Source organism: Peromyscus maniculatus, chromosome 4, assembly GCF_049852395.1.
Source record: "Peromyscus maniculatus bairdii isolate BWxNUB_F1_BW_parent chromosome 4, HU_Pman_BW_mat_3.1, whole genome shotgun sequence".
Taxonomy (NCBI): Eukaryota; Metazoa; Chordata; class Mammalia; order Rodentia; family Cricetidae; genus Peromyscus; species Peromyscus maniculatus.
Genome location: NC_134855.1, coordinates 96,687,110 through 96,705,673, shown reverse-complemented (window position 1 = coordinate 96,705,673; position 18,564 = coordinate 96,687,110). Strand labels below are relative to the sequence as shown.

At 40.5% G+C, this 18,564-nt stretch overlaps 1 protein-coding gene across 2 annotated transcripts in view; it reads right to left on the bottom strand.

Moving 5' to 3' along the window:
* Knl1 (kinetochore scaffold 1) overlaps positions 1-18,564 on the bottom strand; it is a 73,620-nt gene that overhangs the window by 23,176 nt on the left and 31,880 nt on the right. For both annotated transcript variants that reach the window (XR_013050671.1, XM_042275961.2), the window contains exons 11-15: positions 14,288-14,426; positions 13,107-13,174; positions 11,120-11,218; positions 2,215-2,330; positions 395-485 (exon numbers count right to left, since the gene is read on the bottom strand). Coding sequence is in view for 1 of the 2 variants with exons in the window: in XM_042275961.2 (XP_042131895.2) it covers positions 395-485; positions 2,215-2,330; positions 11,120-11,218; positions 13,107-13,174; positions 14,288-14,426 (513 nt within the window). In the remaining variant the exon portion in view is untranslated. The remainder of the gene's footprint in view (positions 1-394; positions 486-2,214; positions 2,331-11,119; positions 11,219-13,106; positions 13,175-14,287; positions 14,427-18,564) is intronic.

Here is an 18,564-nt window from a genome sequence, read left to right as displayed (position 1 = left end):
ATACCAATTAAAAGGAGGGAACATCATATATATTTCACATGTTTAATTAGCCATTACACATTGGAAAGGTTATATCTAACCGTTACTTGATAATAAAAGAAAAGGCTACACCAGCACACTACATCTAAAACTGAATTAAAGAACTTCATACCATCAAATAACAGTTTCTTCTTTTTCTTTTTTTTTCATTGTTTGTTTTTTATTTTTTGAGGCCAGGTTTCTCTGTATAGCCCTGGCTGCCCAGAAACTGGCTCTGTAGTCCAGGCTGGTCTTGATCTCAGAGAGCCACTTGCCTCTGCCTCCCAAGTATGGGGATTAAAGGTGTATCAGGCTAAGTAACAGTTTCTTATCTTGAAATGTGTCAATCCTTATTCAGAAAAGGACATAAAAATACCTCTTCATCAGAGTAGTCTTTCATTTTCCCCCACAAGTTCCTATTTACATCAGTCAGTAGTTTATCTTGGTTCAATGCAGATACCTTTAATCTAAAATAAACAAAAGTTAATATAGGATTTAGAATTCTTTTTTTAAAAAAGTTTTATTTATTTATTATGTATACAGCATATATGACCACAGGCCAGAAGAGGGCACCAGATCTCATTACAGATGGTTGTGAGCCACCATGTGGGTGCTGGGAATTGAACTCTGGACCTCTGGAAAGGCAGTCAGTGCTCCTAACCTCTGAGCCATCTCTCCAGCCCAGGATTTAGAATTCTGCTTGAAAAAGCCAGCTTAAACATACAGCCAAATTTAATTATTTTCATTTTTTTTTTCCTACATAAAAGGGGAAATTCACTCAGAAAACATGGCCAGCCCGACGATACAACACTTAAAGAATATAGTTAAGAGTGTCTCAATGATTCTGGGGAGTGGAAAGGATCAGAGAATCAGAAAGGTGTGTGGAGGGTTGTGGAATGGCAGATGGACACATGACAGGGGATAGACCAACTGAGATAATGACCCCGGAAGTCCTGGTACCTTTAGGGGACTGAGGAGGTGGAGTTGGGGGAGGTATTGAATTCTTGAATGGGCACAGACTTGACTTTTAGTGTTAAGCCAGGTCTAGGTAGTCTCCAGGACTGAGACCTGCAGCTTTCCTGCCCTTGGTAGATCAGGCCAGGGGTCCCAAACTCTAGACCTTCCACCCTGGGAAAAAATGTTTCCAAACTTTTGTCAATGACTAACTTGAAACCCCAACAGGGTTTCCCTCTGTCTTCTGTCTTACAGTAAGTTTTTGAATCTACCACTTCCTTTCATGACTACTAATAGCCTAGGTTCTCAACTCATAGTTCAGTATCTCAGAGAGGGCAACAGCTTCCTATGGCGGTTCAGGCTCACTTCACCCACCCCAAAACCAATCTTGTTTCAGGCAGCAGCTAACAGATATCCTCTAGTGACCTTGCCAGATAACATCACCACTCACACCCCTGCCTAGAACCTCCTGTCCACTCTGAACATTCAGGCTTCCCACCCCTGTCCACTCCCTACCCCTACTCGATTCCTACTGTGTTATTCTGTGAGCCTGCACCTTGAGTGGGGGGAGGGGTTGCCCTCCTCAGGTTTTTTCCAGGAATTTCTGGCCCTTGGTTCTCCATAGCCTACCTACAATGAATACATCAAGGCTCAGCTCTAATATACCTTCCTTACAAAAACCTGCCCTAACTACCTCCAAGATGGCACCTTCCTATCAGCATCTGCCTCTATCTCCCCTCCCAAATGCTGGGGTTACAGTCATGTAACACAACACCCAGTTTACAAACCCAAAAGTAAATCGGGGTGTTAGTTCATGCCTTTAATCCCAGCACTCAGCCAGCACTCAGAGGCGGAAACGGGGATCTCAAAGTTTTTGGCTAGTCTGGTCTACATATCGAGCTTCAGTACAACCAGGGCTACACAGAGAAACCTTGTCTTAAAAAAAAATCTGTTTATCTTTTGTTCATAATGATATGAAACATTTTATGTAAATAACTTCTATTATTCATTGTATCTGATGTCTATAGATATTATTACTACTTTATGAAGTGGAAAACAAGGGTAAATGACTTATGCAAGGCTCCACAACATTGTAGACAGCCTGGGTTTCTATTCATTCATGTCATACTATCAATTCCATCCATTTCCCCCTAGCTGTTTTTATTCTTTTTAAAAAACCACAAAGGCCATTTGTTTATTATAACCCTCCAAAAACAATCACAGGGGAAAAAACTTTCTTACTCTTCAATCTTTTGGCGAAGAAGCTCACAATCTTCTCTATAAATCTGTATCTTAGGTCCATAAACATACTGTCTCAACATCAGATCTTCTGGGGTAGGTGACGTGTTTATAGTAAACTAAAGAAAAAAGAAGGAAAGAAGGAAAAAAGTATTCAGTCAATCAGAACTGGTACACTTTTCTTTTAAAATCTAAGATAGAGCCTTACTATGCAGCTTAGGCTGGCCTGGAATTTGTGCTCCTTAGTCTCTTGACTGCTGGACTGCATGCTTATGACACCATGTCAGACAAAACCAGATGTTGTTTGTTCTTTTCCGGTTTTTTGTTTTTTTTAATGTGTAGCTTTTGAGCTTGTCCTGAAACTCACTGTGTAGCAGCCCAGGGCTGGTCTTGAACTTACAGAGATCCACCTCCTCGGGCCTCCTGAATGCTGGGATTAAAGGTGTGTGCCACCACCACCCTGCCTTTTTTTTTTTAAGGTCCTCATATAGCCTAGGCTAGACTCATCATGTAGCTGAGGATCCCACTGAATTCCTGATCCTCCCAAGCCCTAGAATTACAGGAATGAGTACCCCAATACCTGGCTAAAATTGGCATTTTGAGAACAAAACCACATACAAAAACAAATTCAAGTTTTAGAATGACTTTGGGGGTTTTGTTGTTATTATGTTTTTAGACAGGGTTTCTCTGTGTGTGTAGCCCTGGCTGTCCTGGAACTTGCTCCACAGACCAGGTCGGCTTCAAACTCAGAGATCCGCCAACCTCTGCTTCCTGAGTGCTGGGATTAAAGGCATATGCCACCACCTCCCAGCTACAGTGCCTATTTTTAAAAGTCATACAAACAGGGCTGGATATGTAGCTCAGTATAGGATATCTGAGGTTCTGGGCTCAATCCCCAGTACTGTCGGGGGAAAAATTATACGAAGTGCTATATGAAGTTCACATAGCAAGTTACAAGTTCAAACCTGAATTCAAGTCTCTAACTTCAAAGTCTACTCTTCCCCAGCTATTCAGATGAGCTAAGGGTATCGACTTATAAGCCTGAAAGTGGTTTAAAAACGATTATGAATTATTTTAAGAAAATTGAGGTGGCAAGGTGGCGCCAATAAATTGTCCTCTGACCTCTAAGCATTCACATGCATGTATTGTGTGTATGTACACATATACATATACACACAATACATAAATGTAATTAAAAAAAAAAAAAAGAAAATCAATACCTAAAAATGAAGCTTACCACAATAGAGCCAATCCTGTTGGCAGACGTGCGGATGAGCCAGCCCGGAAGTTGTGAGCATGGGAGAGCTGTCCCCATTACTCATCTGACATGTGGTGGCATGGGCAGGGGAGAGATGCCTTCCTTCACTTCCCCACCCTCCACACCCCTGCCCATCAACCTTTGAGGCAGGTGGGAGAGCTGTCCCTGCCCCTCATCAGCTGCAGCATTCAGGAGAGTGGCCCCTATGCCATGCCTGGGCAACACAGTAGAGCTGGCCCTGAAGGTATAAGTGTGGGAGAACCAACTCTGAGAACGAAAAAGCTGAAGAACGGAGTAGGCTCCTTGCTCATCGCAGCAAGGGAGAAACTAGCTGAGGCAAAGCAGGAGAGCTCACCCTAGTGGTGAGGACAGAGAGAGCTGGCAGGCTGACCACCCCTGAGACTATCTAGGCCCAGAACCAAGGTTATGAGTTGGCCCACCCCCAACATCCACCCAACCTGTGATCTGCTGGAGCAAACCAAAGCTGCAGAATCTACACACTAGGCAACAACAGGATAACCAAGGGCCCCCCATTGATAGTATAGCAGAAACCAGAGCCTCAAACCAGACCAATGACTCTTTGCAATGAACACTTGCAAGTAAAGATATATGAACTAACGGGTATACTGTGTAACTCACTGTGTCAAACTACAGCTTCCATGATGAGACAGATTTTCTTTCTTTCTTTCTTTTTTTTTTTTTTGGTTTTTTGAGACAAGGTTTCTCTGTGTTGCTTTGCACCTTTCCTGGAACCCGCTTTGGAGACCAGGCTGGCCTCGAACTCACAGAGATCCGCCTGCCTCTGCCTCCCGAGTGCTGGGATTAAAGGCCTGCGCTACCACCGCCCGGCCGAGACAGATTTTCTTTTTCTCTTAATTTTTATTTTATTTTATTTTATTTGGGGGGAGGATATTACAAGGACAGAGGGCAGATATGAAGGGGCGGGGAAATGGATGGGGTGGAGATGCATGATGGAAAGATACAAAGAACAAATAAAAGAGAAAGTTTAAAAAAAAAAAATTAAGCTTACCAGGAACCACTTTATTTAAAATAGAAAGGAGGGGAAAAAAAATCAAGGGAGGGGTTCATGCCTGCAATCCCAGCACTTAAAAGACTGAGGCAAAAGAGTCTTGTCTTTGTGAGTTTAAAGTCATCTGCTACATAGTAAATTCTAGGCTAGCTCAAATTAGGGCAAGACCTTCTATCAACCAACCAACCTATCCACACACCCATCCAGGAAAAAACAGTTATGTTTTAGAGCTCTAGTTTAAAGACAAATGAATGTATTTAATCCTGTTTTGTAAAAATCTAAATCAGATTTTTATGTCACTGCTTATGAAAACACCAAATAACACTCCATCCATGATTTATACGCAGCACAGCACAGAATAAGTTAAACTGTGGACTTACTTATCGATTAATATGTGGAAGAGTGCTTACTATGAAAGCATGAGGACTCTGTTCAATCCCAAGGACCTGTATGTATATATTTTGTTTGTAAGTATGCATGTGCATCAATCATGCCTGGGGCCCTAGTTGGCCAAAATAGGGTGTCAAATCCCCTGGGAGTGAGTTACACCGTTGTGAACTGCCATGTAGGTACTGGGACTCAAACCTGGGTCCTCTGCAACAGCAGACTGCTTTTAACCACTGCTCTATCTCCTTGGGAACCACAGCTTTTTATTTTTGAGACAAGGTCTCATGTGGAGCCCTTGGGCCTTGAAATATACATGCAGTCAAGGATAACCTTGAACTTCTAGTTCTCCTGGTTGTACCTATCATGAGCTGTGATTACAGGTGTGCACCATTACATCTAGCATAATTCCAATGTTTTTTTTTAAATTTTAAATTACATTTATCTATTATGTGTGTAGCATGCATGCCACAGCATGAATGTGAAAGTCAGTTCTCTCCTTCCATGTCGGTCCTGCAGAATCAAACTTAGGCAGTCAGCCTAGGGTCAGGACCTTTACCCAATTTGCCATCTCACTGGCTCAATGATCAGGTTCTTGTTTGAGACACAGTTTGACTGTGAAGCCCTAGTTGAGCTTAAACTCACAGAGATTTGCCCTGCTTCTGCCTCTCAGTGCGGGAGGGGTGGGGTGGGAGGGTTGGGGGGGTGGGGGGGTTGGGGGGGTGGGGGGGTTGGGGGTGGGGGGGGTGGTGTTAAAGGTGCCTGGCTACAATTCTCCACTTTTTGTTTTTTTCGTTTTTCAAGACAGGTTTCTTTGTGTACCCTGGCTGTCCTGGAACTAGCTCTGTAGACCAGGCTGGCCTCGAACTTAGAGATCTGCCTGTCTCTGCCTCCTGAGTGCTGGGATAAAAGGTATGTGCCACCACAGGCCTGCAATCCTTTAGTTGTTAAAGACTATTTTTAAATATATAAAAATCAAAACTATATGCAATGGTTCAAACAGAAATGGCAACAGTAAAATCTAGACTGTATTTTCTAATCATTATTTCCTACTAAATGAAATAAAGGCTCTTTGTAAAAGAAAAGAAAGTTATGAAAATACTACATGGCGTCTCTATCCAATACAAAGCTGATCTGTTTTTTGTTTGCTCATCAGTTAAGCTAGAGCATGTGTTGCTCTTACAGAGGACCCAGATTCAATTCCCAGCTGCCCACATAGCAGCTCACAACTGTCTGCAACTCTAGTCCCAGGGGATCTTGTTGTAGAATATTAGTATAAGATGTGTTACATTTGGCCGGGCGGTGGTGGCGCACGCCTTTAATCCCAGCACTCCGGAGGCAGAGGCAGGCGGATCTCTATGAGTTCGAGGCCAGCCTGGACTACCAAGTGAGTCCCAGGAAAGGCGCAAAGCTACACAGAGAAACCCTGTCTCGAACCCCCCCCCCCAAAAAAAAAAAAAAAAAAAGATGTGTTACATTCTTTTAAGTTTAATTCTGTAAAGCTGTGTTACTTTGCCTGCCTAAAACACCTGATTGGGCCAGGTGGTGGTGGCAACATGTCTTTAATCCCAGCACTCAGGAGGCAGAGCCAGGCAGATCTCTGTGAATTCGAGGCCAGCATCGTCTACAGAGTGAGATCCAGAACAGGCACCAAAACTACACAGAGAAACCCTGTCTTGAAAAAAAACAAAAAACAAAAAAACAACAACAAATCTGATTGGTCTAATGAAGAGCCGAACAGCCAATAGCTAGGCAGAAGAGAGAAAGAGGTGGAGCTGGCATGAAGACACACACAATAAATAGGAGGAGAAATCTAGGCTGAGGAGAAGAGGAAGATCGAGAAAAGGAGAAGGATGTGAGGGGCCAGCCACCCAGAGTAAGAAGGGAAGACAAACATATAAAGAAAGGTAAAAAGCCCAGTGGCAAAACAAAGAAGAAGAGAAACAGGTTAATTTAAGTTAGAAAACCTGGCTAGAAATAAGCCAAGCTAAGGCCAGGCATTCCTAAGTAAGAATAAGTCTCTGTGTATTTATTTGGGAGCTGGGTGGCTGGCCCCCAAAGAATTTAAAAAGAAAAGAAAAGAAAAGAAAAGTCAACTACATTTTGGCATACCAATTTAAGGCTCAAGTTACCATGTAGGACCTGAAAAAGCTGAAAAGAAAGAAAGAAAAGAAAAAGGACACAGCTCCTTTAAGAGAGGTGCTGCTGTTCAGCCAGTATCACTAAATAGAAACAGCAAGCTAAGTAAAATCGCTTGAGCACCTGCTTCCTACAGCTAGGAGGGTTGAATGCAGTTCTTGGTCCCGCCTCCAATCTGTGCTGAGCTGTAGGCTTGGCTCTCAAAAGACCCTAGAACCGGCTGAAGCCATCTGGCAAAGCCTTGGCAGAGATCCTCGCCACACCACTTAGCATTTTAAGGGTTGTGCAATCAAAAGAGGCTAAAAAATACGAAGTAAAGACAGATCCAGACAGAAAACCCCTCTAAACAGGTTACAGTGTGTTTAAAAAAGTGTGTAGGTTTAAGGAGAAAAAGAGAAAAGGTATAAACAGTCAGAAAAAAGTAAACAGTTTAAAAATAATAAACTAAAGCCTTTAAAGAGAAAAGTAATTTTAAAAAAAGATAAGCCACATAATGATGGAAAATACACAGGGAGTCTAGATCCTGTATGTTGTGTTAATTTTGAATTTTTCAATGCTGATGAGCAAACGACAGCTGCTGACAGAAATGGGATTGTGAACAGGACTGATAAACTGAACCAATCTAGATACTTTAGGGGAACCTTAACTAAAAAAATGTTACATTGGGAAAGAGGTTATACTTTTGTTTTGACAGGTTTCACAAAAGGTTGTGAATTTGTTCCAGGTTAATATGGATCAGGTTTGACTGGGGGAGATCTGAATCTTAACAGGTGATATATATCAACAAGGTTACATTTGGTCTTCCCAGGATGTGGCCATTATCTCAATTTTCTCAGGTACTCCTAAAGATGCCTTCAGCCACAGACAAGAGGAAGTAGTCTAGAGAAGATGATGCACATTCCCAAAGGTGGGGTGGGTGGTTTTGGTTATTTGGTGGGTTATGGATGTTATCATTTAAAAGAATATAGGAATATAGAACAAAAAGACAACTATTAATCTCAGATATTTTTCATTGACATAAATTTTGGTACACTGATGCAAATTGAGTTATTTTTGTTACACTGTATTTCTGATTCTACTCTTGTTCAGGGTATTGTGCTTATGCAGCTCATTTAAAAATACAATATATAATTAAGAAATGAAGTTAGTCGGGTGGTGGTAGTGGTGCACGCCTTTAGTACCAGCACTTGGGAGGCAGAGCCAGGCGGAGCTTTGTGAGTTCGAGGCTAGCCTGGTCTACAAAGCAAGTTCCAGGAAAGGCGCAAAACTACACAGAGAAACCCTGTCTCTCGAAAAACCAAAAAAAAAAAAAAAAAAAAAAAAAAAGAATGAAGCTAAGGGGCTGGAGAGATGGCTCAGAGGTTAAGAGCTCTGGCTGCTCTTCCAGAGGTCCTGAGTTCAATTCCCAGCACCTACATGGGAGCTCACAACCATCTATAATGAGATCTGGTGCCCTCTTCTGGCATGTAGGCATACATGCTGGCAGGACACTGTATGCATAATAAATAAATGAATCTTAAAAAAAATGAGGTTAGTAGTTAATCTATAATAAATAATCTTGTAGTCACATTAGGTATGTTTTCAAGGTTCAACAAGTGTGTGTGTGTGTGTGTGTGTGTGTGTGTGTGTGTGTGTGTATGTATACATATACATATATATATATATAGATATAGATATATAGAAATATAAAGATGTTTAATAAACTAAGGTTTTTCATGACAATGAGACACATCTGCTCCTGGTAGCACCAATTTACTTCATAAAAGGATGATGGGCATTGAAGAAACTCCATACAGTTTGCTTTCAATATGGCAAGGCTATCCATTTGGGCAAGAAACTGCTTTTGCCTTCATTGCTGATGGTGTGCTGTATAAACTGGACAAGTGAGACAGGAAAAAGACTATTGAACATTGCCAAAACAAGGCAGGACAGTCCTTCAAGATTCCTGCTTCACAGAAGAGTCTGCCAGGGCACAGGAAAGCAACTGACAAACTGCCAATGGCAGGACCGTCCTTCAGAGTTCCTGCTTCACTGAAAAGTCTGCCACATATTCTAGGCCTGTAGGACAAAGATGGATGCCCCAACATTGCAGAGGAACTTTGGGTGGCTGTCTAGGCAGCCAGATGTCTCTGTTGTTAGGTGATATTACATCCTTCTGGGGTCTTTGATAGAGTTAAAGACAAAATAGTTAGAGTTATAGATTTCCTTAGTTATGATAGAAAGTAAATTAGGTATAAACCTTTGGAATCACTAAGATAAGATAGATAATGGAATATTTTCTCTGAATTTGATAAATACAAATGGACTGAATACTGTAACTGTAATTCTTACTTGGTAACTGTTTTTGTTGTACATAGTTTTGCTATTTTAACGTTAAAAACCTTTCATTTTTAACCAAAAATGGGGAAATGTTGTGGAATATTATTTTAACTGTGTAAAGGTGTATTACATTTGTTTCTGCATTTGTTTGATTAAATAAAATTAACCTGGGGTCAGGAGGCTGATTCAGTAACTAGCTGACAGGAAGTGGTAGGGAGGAACTAAGTGTATCAAGGGATCTTTAGTGGGGGCTGAGCAGGACCACCCCATCCCCCACTCCACCCACCCCCACCCCCCAGAGCAAGGATAGGTTAGCTACTTGCTATTTGGCCTCTATCTGAGTTAGCAGATTTCACCTCAACCTTTAAATCCTGAGTCATATAGAAGGTTAGAGATTTGGACAAAGCCAGTGCCTGAGGGAACAGAACAGAATTCCTGCCTGGCTGTGGCCGATCTACTGCTGGTAGCTGCAGAGTTGCAATTGCCTGTTGGGACAGCAGTAAGGTTCCCCCACTGTATGAGTGCAAAACAAAGGAATCTGAAGCCCTCTTCTGGCCTCCTTGGGCATTGCACACACGTGATCTATAGATATACATGCAGACAAAACATCAATACATATAAGAATAAATTTTTAAAAAGTAAAACACATGCCGGGCGGTGGTGGCGCACGCCTTTAATCCCAGCACTTGGGAGGCAGAGGCAGGCGGATCTCTGTGAGTTCGAGGCCAGCCTGGGCTACCAAGTGAGCTCCAGGAAAGGCGCAAAACTATGCAGAGAAACCCTGTCTCGAAAAAAACCAAAAAAAAAAAAAAAAAGTAAAACACAGGATTATGTATCTAGTAAAATATCAGAAGTGTCACTAGATAAAAGGATCGTGCACTGTGAAACATAGTGCATAGTTATTATTGTACTCAGTGGGTACATTAATTTTTGCATCTTCAGTTTGGGACTGTGTACAAGCCATTTTTTAAATTTATTTTGGTTAAGTATCAAACTTATATATAATTAATACTTGGATACTTCAAGCCTAGGAGTTCTTCAACTTAATTATATTTTATGAGTTACAGTGCTTTAGCTTTACCCACTCCACAGACATGCATAGGTCAGGGAAGTCTATAAAAGCACCCTCTCTGCCAGTGCAGCCAGCTGAGAGCCTACAACATTTAAACATATAAAGGAGCTGCAAACATTGTCTATGAAGGCTAGCAACACCTCTGCTCCCCCAAGAACATGGTTCCTACTTCTACTGTAAAGAGGCTCACAGTCATTCAAGTCCCGAGACAGATGCCCATAGCTACAAACCTTATCTCCCATGATCTACATATATTCCATTTCTTTTGATCTCTATTTTAAGATTTTTCAAGTATCTTTTCCTCTTGAGCATAGCTTAGCTCTGTAGATACCAAGACTCGAAGATGTTGTTAGTTATACCACTGAAGGAGAAAAAACTCACAGATGTCAAACTGGGAGTGCTTCAAAGCTGGATACTGATTTGCGATCTCACCTACAAAACTATCACTAGAGTTTTTAGAGCAGTTACAGCTGGGATTATAATCAGTACATCAATGTGAGGAAAGGGAGCAGCACCAGGGTATATGAACTCAGGTTGTTAGACTTGGCAGCCAGGACTTCAAGTAGGTAGGCAGGCCTCTACCAACTGAGCTACATCCCCAGCTCATGGTTTTGTCTTTTAACAAATACTTGCTCTGGTGAAACTTAATTTTTAAGTATCATATATTTTAACTGAGATGCATATTTTGCCAAGAAATTTCACTTACTTTGGCTGGAAGATTGCTCTGCCTGGGTTTCTGTATTAAGATGTGGACCTGAAGAAGTATAAAGAACTCCTTTATTGTAATTTGTCCATCCTTGAGTTTCTAAATTAAAAAAAAAAAAAAAAAAAAAAGACTTTATATGAACATTCAAAGTAAACTCACTTTGACTCTAACTACACCATTCATTTCTAAACAGCTTAATCTACTGAGTTATGGAAATAGCCAAACATTAGTAAACTTTTCTTAAGTTGATTTTTATATAAGATTACTACTGCTATTATTATTAAACAAGGTATCCCTCTGCAGCTCAAATTTTTGCTATGCAGCCCAGGTGTGGCCTGGAATTCATGATCTTAGTCTCTCTAGTAAAATGAAAAATGTGGTCCAACATACCCAGTCTAAGATTTGTAAGGTTATTTAAAGTACTTTTCAAAACTCAATTTATCTCTTAGTATTAATATTTCTACTTACTACAGTCTAGGTGCATGATCCCTCCAAAACTCACATTAATTCCCAAAGTCATATGTTAATAATATGTGGTAGTAGATAATTGGATGCGGTCATAATGTTAGGGCCCCTAGGACTGCATAAGTGGTTTTATAAGAGGAAAATGGACTTAACTTGGAAAGCATGCTCTATTGCCATGCGTCACCTGGAGATCCTGCAGAATTCCTCCAGCCTGACAACGTCACCACATACGTGCTTGTGGCAGTGTTATGCTTTACAAAGCCTCAAGAACCACAAGCTGGTCTGTATAAACTACCCAACTTGTGGTATTCAGTTATAGCAAGAGAGAACAGACTGAGAGAATACTTCATATAAATACTATGTTGAATCCTTAAAGAAAACTCGCTTTGGGGCTGGAGAGATGGCTCAGTGGTTAAGAGCACTGGCTGCTCTTCCAGAGGACCAGGGTTCAATTCCCAGCACCCACATGGCAGCTCACAACTATCTGTAACTCCTACTCCTGGGGGATCTGACACCCTCACACAGAAATAAATGCAGGCAAACAACAAAGCACATAAAATACAAATAATTTTTTTAAAAAAGAAAGAAAACTAGCATTTTCTATATTTGAAATACTTAATTAAAAAAAATTCTAGGGCTGGGGATGTAACACAGTTAGTAGAACATTTGTCTAGCATTCATGAAGTTCTGGGCTGGACTCCCAGTACGACATAAAATTGAGCATGTGGCCCACATCCGTAATCCTAACAGTCTGGAGGCAGAGGCAAGAGCATCAAAAATTTAAGGTCACTTTCAGATACATATCAAGTTTGAGCTAGCTGAGTCAAATGGGAGCTACCTCAAAAACAAAACAAAAAACTAAGCCAAGTGAGGCATTCACCTGTAATTCTAGCACTTGGTTGGTGGAAGCAGGAAGAGCAGGAGTTTGAGGCCAGCACTGGTTACATAGAGAGTTTAAGGCTAGCCTTGAATGCCTGACATCCTGTCTCAAAGAACAACAATAAACTCTTAAAAAAAAAAAAAAAGTATATTAAAAGTGAGAAATAGCAGAGTGGTGGTGCGCATGTCTTTCAGGTGGATCTCTGTGAGTGAAGAGGCCAGCCTAGCCTACAGAGCTAATTTTAAAACAGCAAAGGGTAAGCAGAGAAACCCTATCTTGAAAAACAAAACAAAAAGAAAAAGAAAAAGTGAGAAATAAGCTAGGTGTAGTGGCACATGCCTTTAATCCCAGCAATTTGGAGGCAGATGCAGACAGATCTCAGGGAGTTTGAGGCCAGCCTGGTCTACATAGTAAGTTCCAAAACAAAACAAAAACCACTGTGAGAAGCAGTGGCCTATGGAACGGCTCGGTAGGTAGGGGCACACAGCACCATGCCTGACAACCTGATTTCATGATGAAGAGACAAATTTCTGCAAGTTGTCCTCAGACTCTCACATGTGCACTATGGCATACATACACTCACACACACGCGCGCTTTAAATAAATGTAAAAATGATTAAAGTGAGAAATGCTTTAACATACCTCCCTCAAACTCTCTTCAGAGATACTGTCACCGAGAAACTGTGATTCCATTTGGCTACTGCATTGTGCTAGAATCAAAGCAAAATTTATATAATAAACAAGTCAAAGCTAAACTGTAAGGCTTGGAATAGTGGAGCACACCTTCATTCCCAACATAGGATAGGCAGAAGCAGGTAGATCTCTGTGAGTTTAAGACCAGCCTGGTCTACATAGCCAATTGTAGGCAGTCAAAGCTACATAGTGAGACCCTATACCAAAACAAAATCAAAACAAAAATATAAAATTAATTTTAGTTATTGTGGTTGTTTGAATAGGTATGGCCCCCATAGATTCATGTGTTTGAATGCTTGGCTCATAGGAAGTGGCACTATTAGGAGGTGTGGCCTTGTTGGAGGAAGTGTGTCACTGTGGAGACAGGCTTTTAGGTCTCATTTATGCTTAAGCCATTCCCAGTATGACAGTTCACTTCCTGTTGCCCACCAAGACGTAGGTAGGACTCTTAGCTCCTTCTCCAGTACCAAGTCTGCCTGCATACCACCATGTCCTCCCATGAGGCTAATGGACCAAACCTCTGAAACTGTAAGCCACTCCCTTACGAGAGTTGCTGTGGTCATGGTGTCTCTTCACAGCAATAGAAACCCTAATTAAGACAGTTATCTTTCAGATTTATGTGCTGTTCATGATCCTGATGCTTCTATCTACTAGAATGTTTCTAGGAAGCTATTCATGTAGTAAGACAAAGTATCTGTAATATAGTTTTAATGCTCCATTCAATGTTTCCCTACTAATTAGAAGCTTTTAGAGGAAATGAACTATTCCTCTGTAGTATAACACTTGTCATTTCATTAAAAAATTTTTAAAAATCAAATGTAAGTGAAATATTATCTTAATTATCAACCCTATAACCCTGAAAGGGTTTATATAACATTCAAATATTTGCTAAACTGAAATACACTTATTAATCAAAGACTCAAATAACTGTTATTATTTAGCATTCATAAAGATCTTACTGCTAGCCAGGTGGTGTTGGCGAACATCTTTAATCCCAGCACTCAGGAGGCAGAGGCAGGCCAATCTGAGTTCAAGGCCAGCCTGGTCTACATAGTGAGATCCAGGACAGCCAGAGCTTCACAGGTAAATCCTGTCTGGGGACGGGCAGGGGGAAAGAGAGGGAGTCTTACTGCTGAGGTCTGGAGAGATTCCATCAGCCTTGATTGAATCCTGATCACTGCTGCAACTAGATGGGGTCCTGCTCAGGCTTTTTATCAATACACTGTTGACATTTTTATGGATATCCTCTTCAGTATGATGATCAAAAATCTGAAATTACCAAAGAAACATCAGCATGGGGCAAGTGAAATGGTTTAGTCAGTAAAGGCACTTGCTATAAAAGCCTAGTAACCTGAGTTTCATTCCCAGAACCCATGTAAAGGTAAAAGACGATAACTGACATCATAAATTGTCCCATGATATCCACATGCATGCTGTGACATGTTACTCCTTCCACATTAAGCATGAACACAAGTGTGTACATACATACTACATTTTACTTACATATTTAAAAACACCAGCATAACTTTGTAAGCTTGGTATTTACAGAGACTAAGTGTTGAACACAAACAAAAATACTATTTGTAACAAAACTTATCCATATAATTCATAGATAATAACTTACTAAAGTAGAATATAAGGTAATTTGGCATTAAATGGTACTTTATGTGCTATACAGTATAAACAAACTGTTTCTCAGATACACCTCAGTTTAGAAAGATACCATAAGCTGTCAACTTTTCCAATTATTTAGCTGCTAGTCACCAATAGGGAAGAAGAGGCAACGAGAGCCTGGATAACGGTGCTTGCTGGGCAAGCACTCGGACAGTGCCCACATCAAAGCTGGGCACAGGGCATGTGCCTGTTATCCCAGGACGGGAGCTCAAAGAAGGGAGGTGGAGACCAGCAGGACCCTGGGGCTCACTGCTCAACATAGCATGAGTTGTGGTGAGCTCCAGGTTCAGTGTGAGACTTGGTCTCAGAATAAGGTGGAGAATGATAGAGGAAGACACCTGACTCAACTTCTTGCCTATACATACATGCATACAAAAATGTATCCCCCAATACACAAAAGAAACGTAGAGTAGAATATTTATTGTACATTAGCCCTGAGAGTAGACAAAAGGAATGCATTTCTGGTCCCTACTTCATGAAGATTCATTTGGTTGAAATCAAATAAATCATGTAGCCCTGCTGTTATAATTTAAATCATTTAACTTAAGCACGGTTATTTTAATCCCAGCACTCAGAAGAGAGACAGGTATGTCTCTGAGTTCAAAGTAAGTCTGTTCTATATAGCAAGTTCCAAGCCAGCCAGTACTACATGAGACCCTGTCTTATAAACAAAACAAAACAAAAAAAAACACCCTAAAAATATTTTATTTAGCTTCAAATATCATTTTCACACACCCTCCCTTTTTTCTTTTTAAAGTAAGATCTTGCTATGTTACCTAAACTATTCTCAAATTACAATCCTTAGTCATTCCAATAGCTGAGATTGCAGGCATGGAACAGTGTCTCCATCAATATAGGTTTTCTGAAGGCAAAAAAATACTTGCCTAAATGCTAGGATAAAAGTTTTACTATTAAAGATTTTTGCAGATGTAATCCTAGCACCTCCAATAGTGTCTAAGGCAGGGCTAGGAATGTAGTTCAGTTTTTAAGATGGCATTAAGCCCCAGCACTGCACGACCTTGGTATGGTGGTACACATATGTAATCCCACCATCGCAGAGGTCGGATCAGAAGATCAAAAGTCCAAGGTATTCTTCAGTTGAGTTGAGTTCCAGGCCAGTCTGGGTTACATGAGATTTCTGTCTTAAAATTGAAGTGTTTAGAGGCTGGAGAGATGGCTCAGGTTAAGAGCACTCACTGCTCTTACAGGACTGGGCTCAGTTCCCAGCATCTAGATGAAGGCTCACAATCATCTGTGACTCCAGTTCCAGGAGGATATGATGCCCTCTTCAGGCTTCTGCAGACATCAGACACACATGTCTCACACACACACACATACACACACACACACACACACACACACACACACACACACACACACACACACGCATACAGGCAAAATACTCATACACATAAATAAAATAAATAGATCTTTAAAAAAAGAAGCAACTGTTGGGCAGCACTGGAGGCAGAGGCAGGTGGATCTCTGTGAGTTCCAGGACAGTCTGGTCTACAAAGGGAGTTCCAGGACAGTAAAGAAAACACAGAGAAACCCTATCTCGAAAAACAAAGAAAGAAACAAACAAAAAACAACTACTAATGTATAGTGTTCAAAATTTAAACAAAATACTAATTTTCATAAAATCTAGTCAGATTTAAGTGTTATATTACTATTATTAATTTCTCACACCTTTGGCTATTTTTCATCACCTCAACTCAGAGCCACTGAAATTATCTTCTATGTTTACTTATATTGGTTTTTTGTTTTATTTAGACCATATATCTTCCAAGTTTTACTTGAACTCGGCCCATGCTGGCTTTAAACTCATGATCCTTCTACTTCAATCTCCTGAGTGCTGGAATATTAGGCATGTGCTATCATACCTAGCTACTTATGTGGTTCTTTTCCTAAAGATTTATGTTCATTTTTAACTCTGCATATGTGTTTATGTTTGTGTGGGCGTTTACACATACAAATATAGGTACCTGGGGAGTCCAGAAGAAGGTGTTGGATCCCATGGTGTAACGAGCAGTTATGAGGTACCTGATGTGGGTGCTGAGAATTGAACTCGAGTACTTTACAAGAGTAAGTGCTCCTAACCACTGAGCCAACTCTGTAGCCCTCTTATGTGGTTCTCTCTCTCTCTGTTTTTTTTTAAGATTTATTTATTTTTATGTGCATTGGTGCTTTGCCTGCACATATGTCTGTGTGAGGTTGTCAGATCCCTTGGAATAGGAGTTAAAGACAGTTGTGAGCTGCCATGTGGTGCTGGGAATTGAACCCTGATACTCTGGAAGAGCAGCCCATCTTAACCCCTGAGCCATCTCTCCACCCCGCCCACCCCAACCTCCACCTTATGTGGTTCTTAATAACAGTTTACAAATCTCAGGGCATTTCTAATATTTATTTTACCATCTATAAAACTGTATTTGAATGACAAGTTTTGTTCTTTCCAAGTTAGCCAAATGAGGGTTTTTTTAAATGGTCTTTCAATAAATAAAAATACCTTAGTTTACTTTGAAGTATTAAGCTTTACCTAGGCATTCTTCCAGCCACTAGAGAAATACGCTCTTTGACGTGTCTTGATACACCAAGAAAACCTTGTCAAGCTTTTACTTTTGCAGTTTGTGCCTGTGGCCATGTCAGAGGAGCAGCAGATGGCAACTGAATTTCAGGTGTCAGCCTACCAGGAGACAAATCCCTGATGGGTAAATCTCAGATAAGCAAGGTCCTGAGACCAGACCCCAGAATGTCTTTTGCTTCTGCTGTGTCTTCACATGTTTGCCGGTGCCATCTTTCCTGGGTATCTGGCATGGTGCGAATGGGTGTGGGGAGATCCCTGCTGCCTATAATGTGGTATGTTTATCTCATGGAAATTTCCCCTTCTATGGGGCATTTTTACCTGAGGATTATTATGAAGATGATTTCTTCCTAAGCTGTACTGTCTAAATGATAATAATGGTTAGTTTAAATAGAGTTTTGATGATAAAAAAATAAAGCAAGGAAATGTCACACAGCTACAACACATGAGTTTCTATTGAGGAGCCCTATAGACTGTGGCTTAGGTTAATGATTAAGAAAAATAAATGAGTCCCTGTAGCTCAGCTAGTTTAAATTCTTTTAATCTTAATGTTGGGAAATATGTTCACAGGTTTTGGAGTGCATCATAGCTGAAACAAAGCTTTAAAAATAACTTAAAGTTAGACTAAGTTTTTTCAAATAGCTTGAGGTAAAAAACCCAAGAAGACAATCTAAAGTTTTAGAAAGGCACATAGTTGAGTGAGAAACTCTTTAAGGTCAGGGAGCAAGAACAAAGCAGCCCAGTTATCATCGGCTGACATGCCTTTCTTGCTAGGATTGATTGACGACCAAAGGTGATGATTAATTCTTCTACCCATTTCTGCCCTCAGTCTCCTGACGTAAAAAAACTACTGATGAGTGGGTATGTAGCCTAAATATTTAAAGGAGAGCTAACTGATTCTTTTTTAAATAAAAAAAGTTTAGATTGGTGATTCCTTTAAGATTCCTTATAAGGTTACCTGTCAAGATAAGTAATAAAGTGATTAGTCCTTTCTTTATACCACAAAAGGCAGTCTGCCAGTAAAATAATATCTTGCTTGCCTACACTGTTAATCTATAACAAGGTGCTTGGGTATGAATGTACGTGGGTTCTTGAGATAATTTGTTTATCACCTGTAATATGTAAAATATCACATAAGGGATATGGAAAACA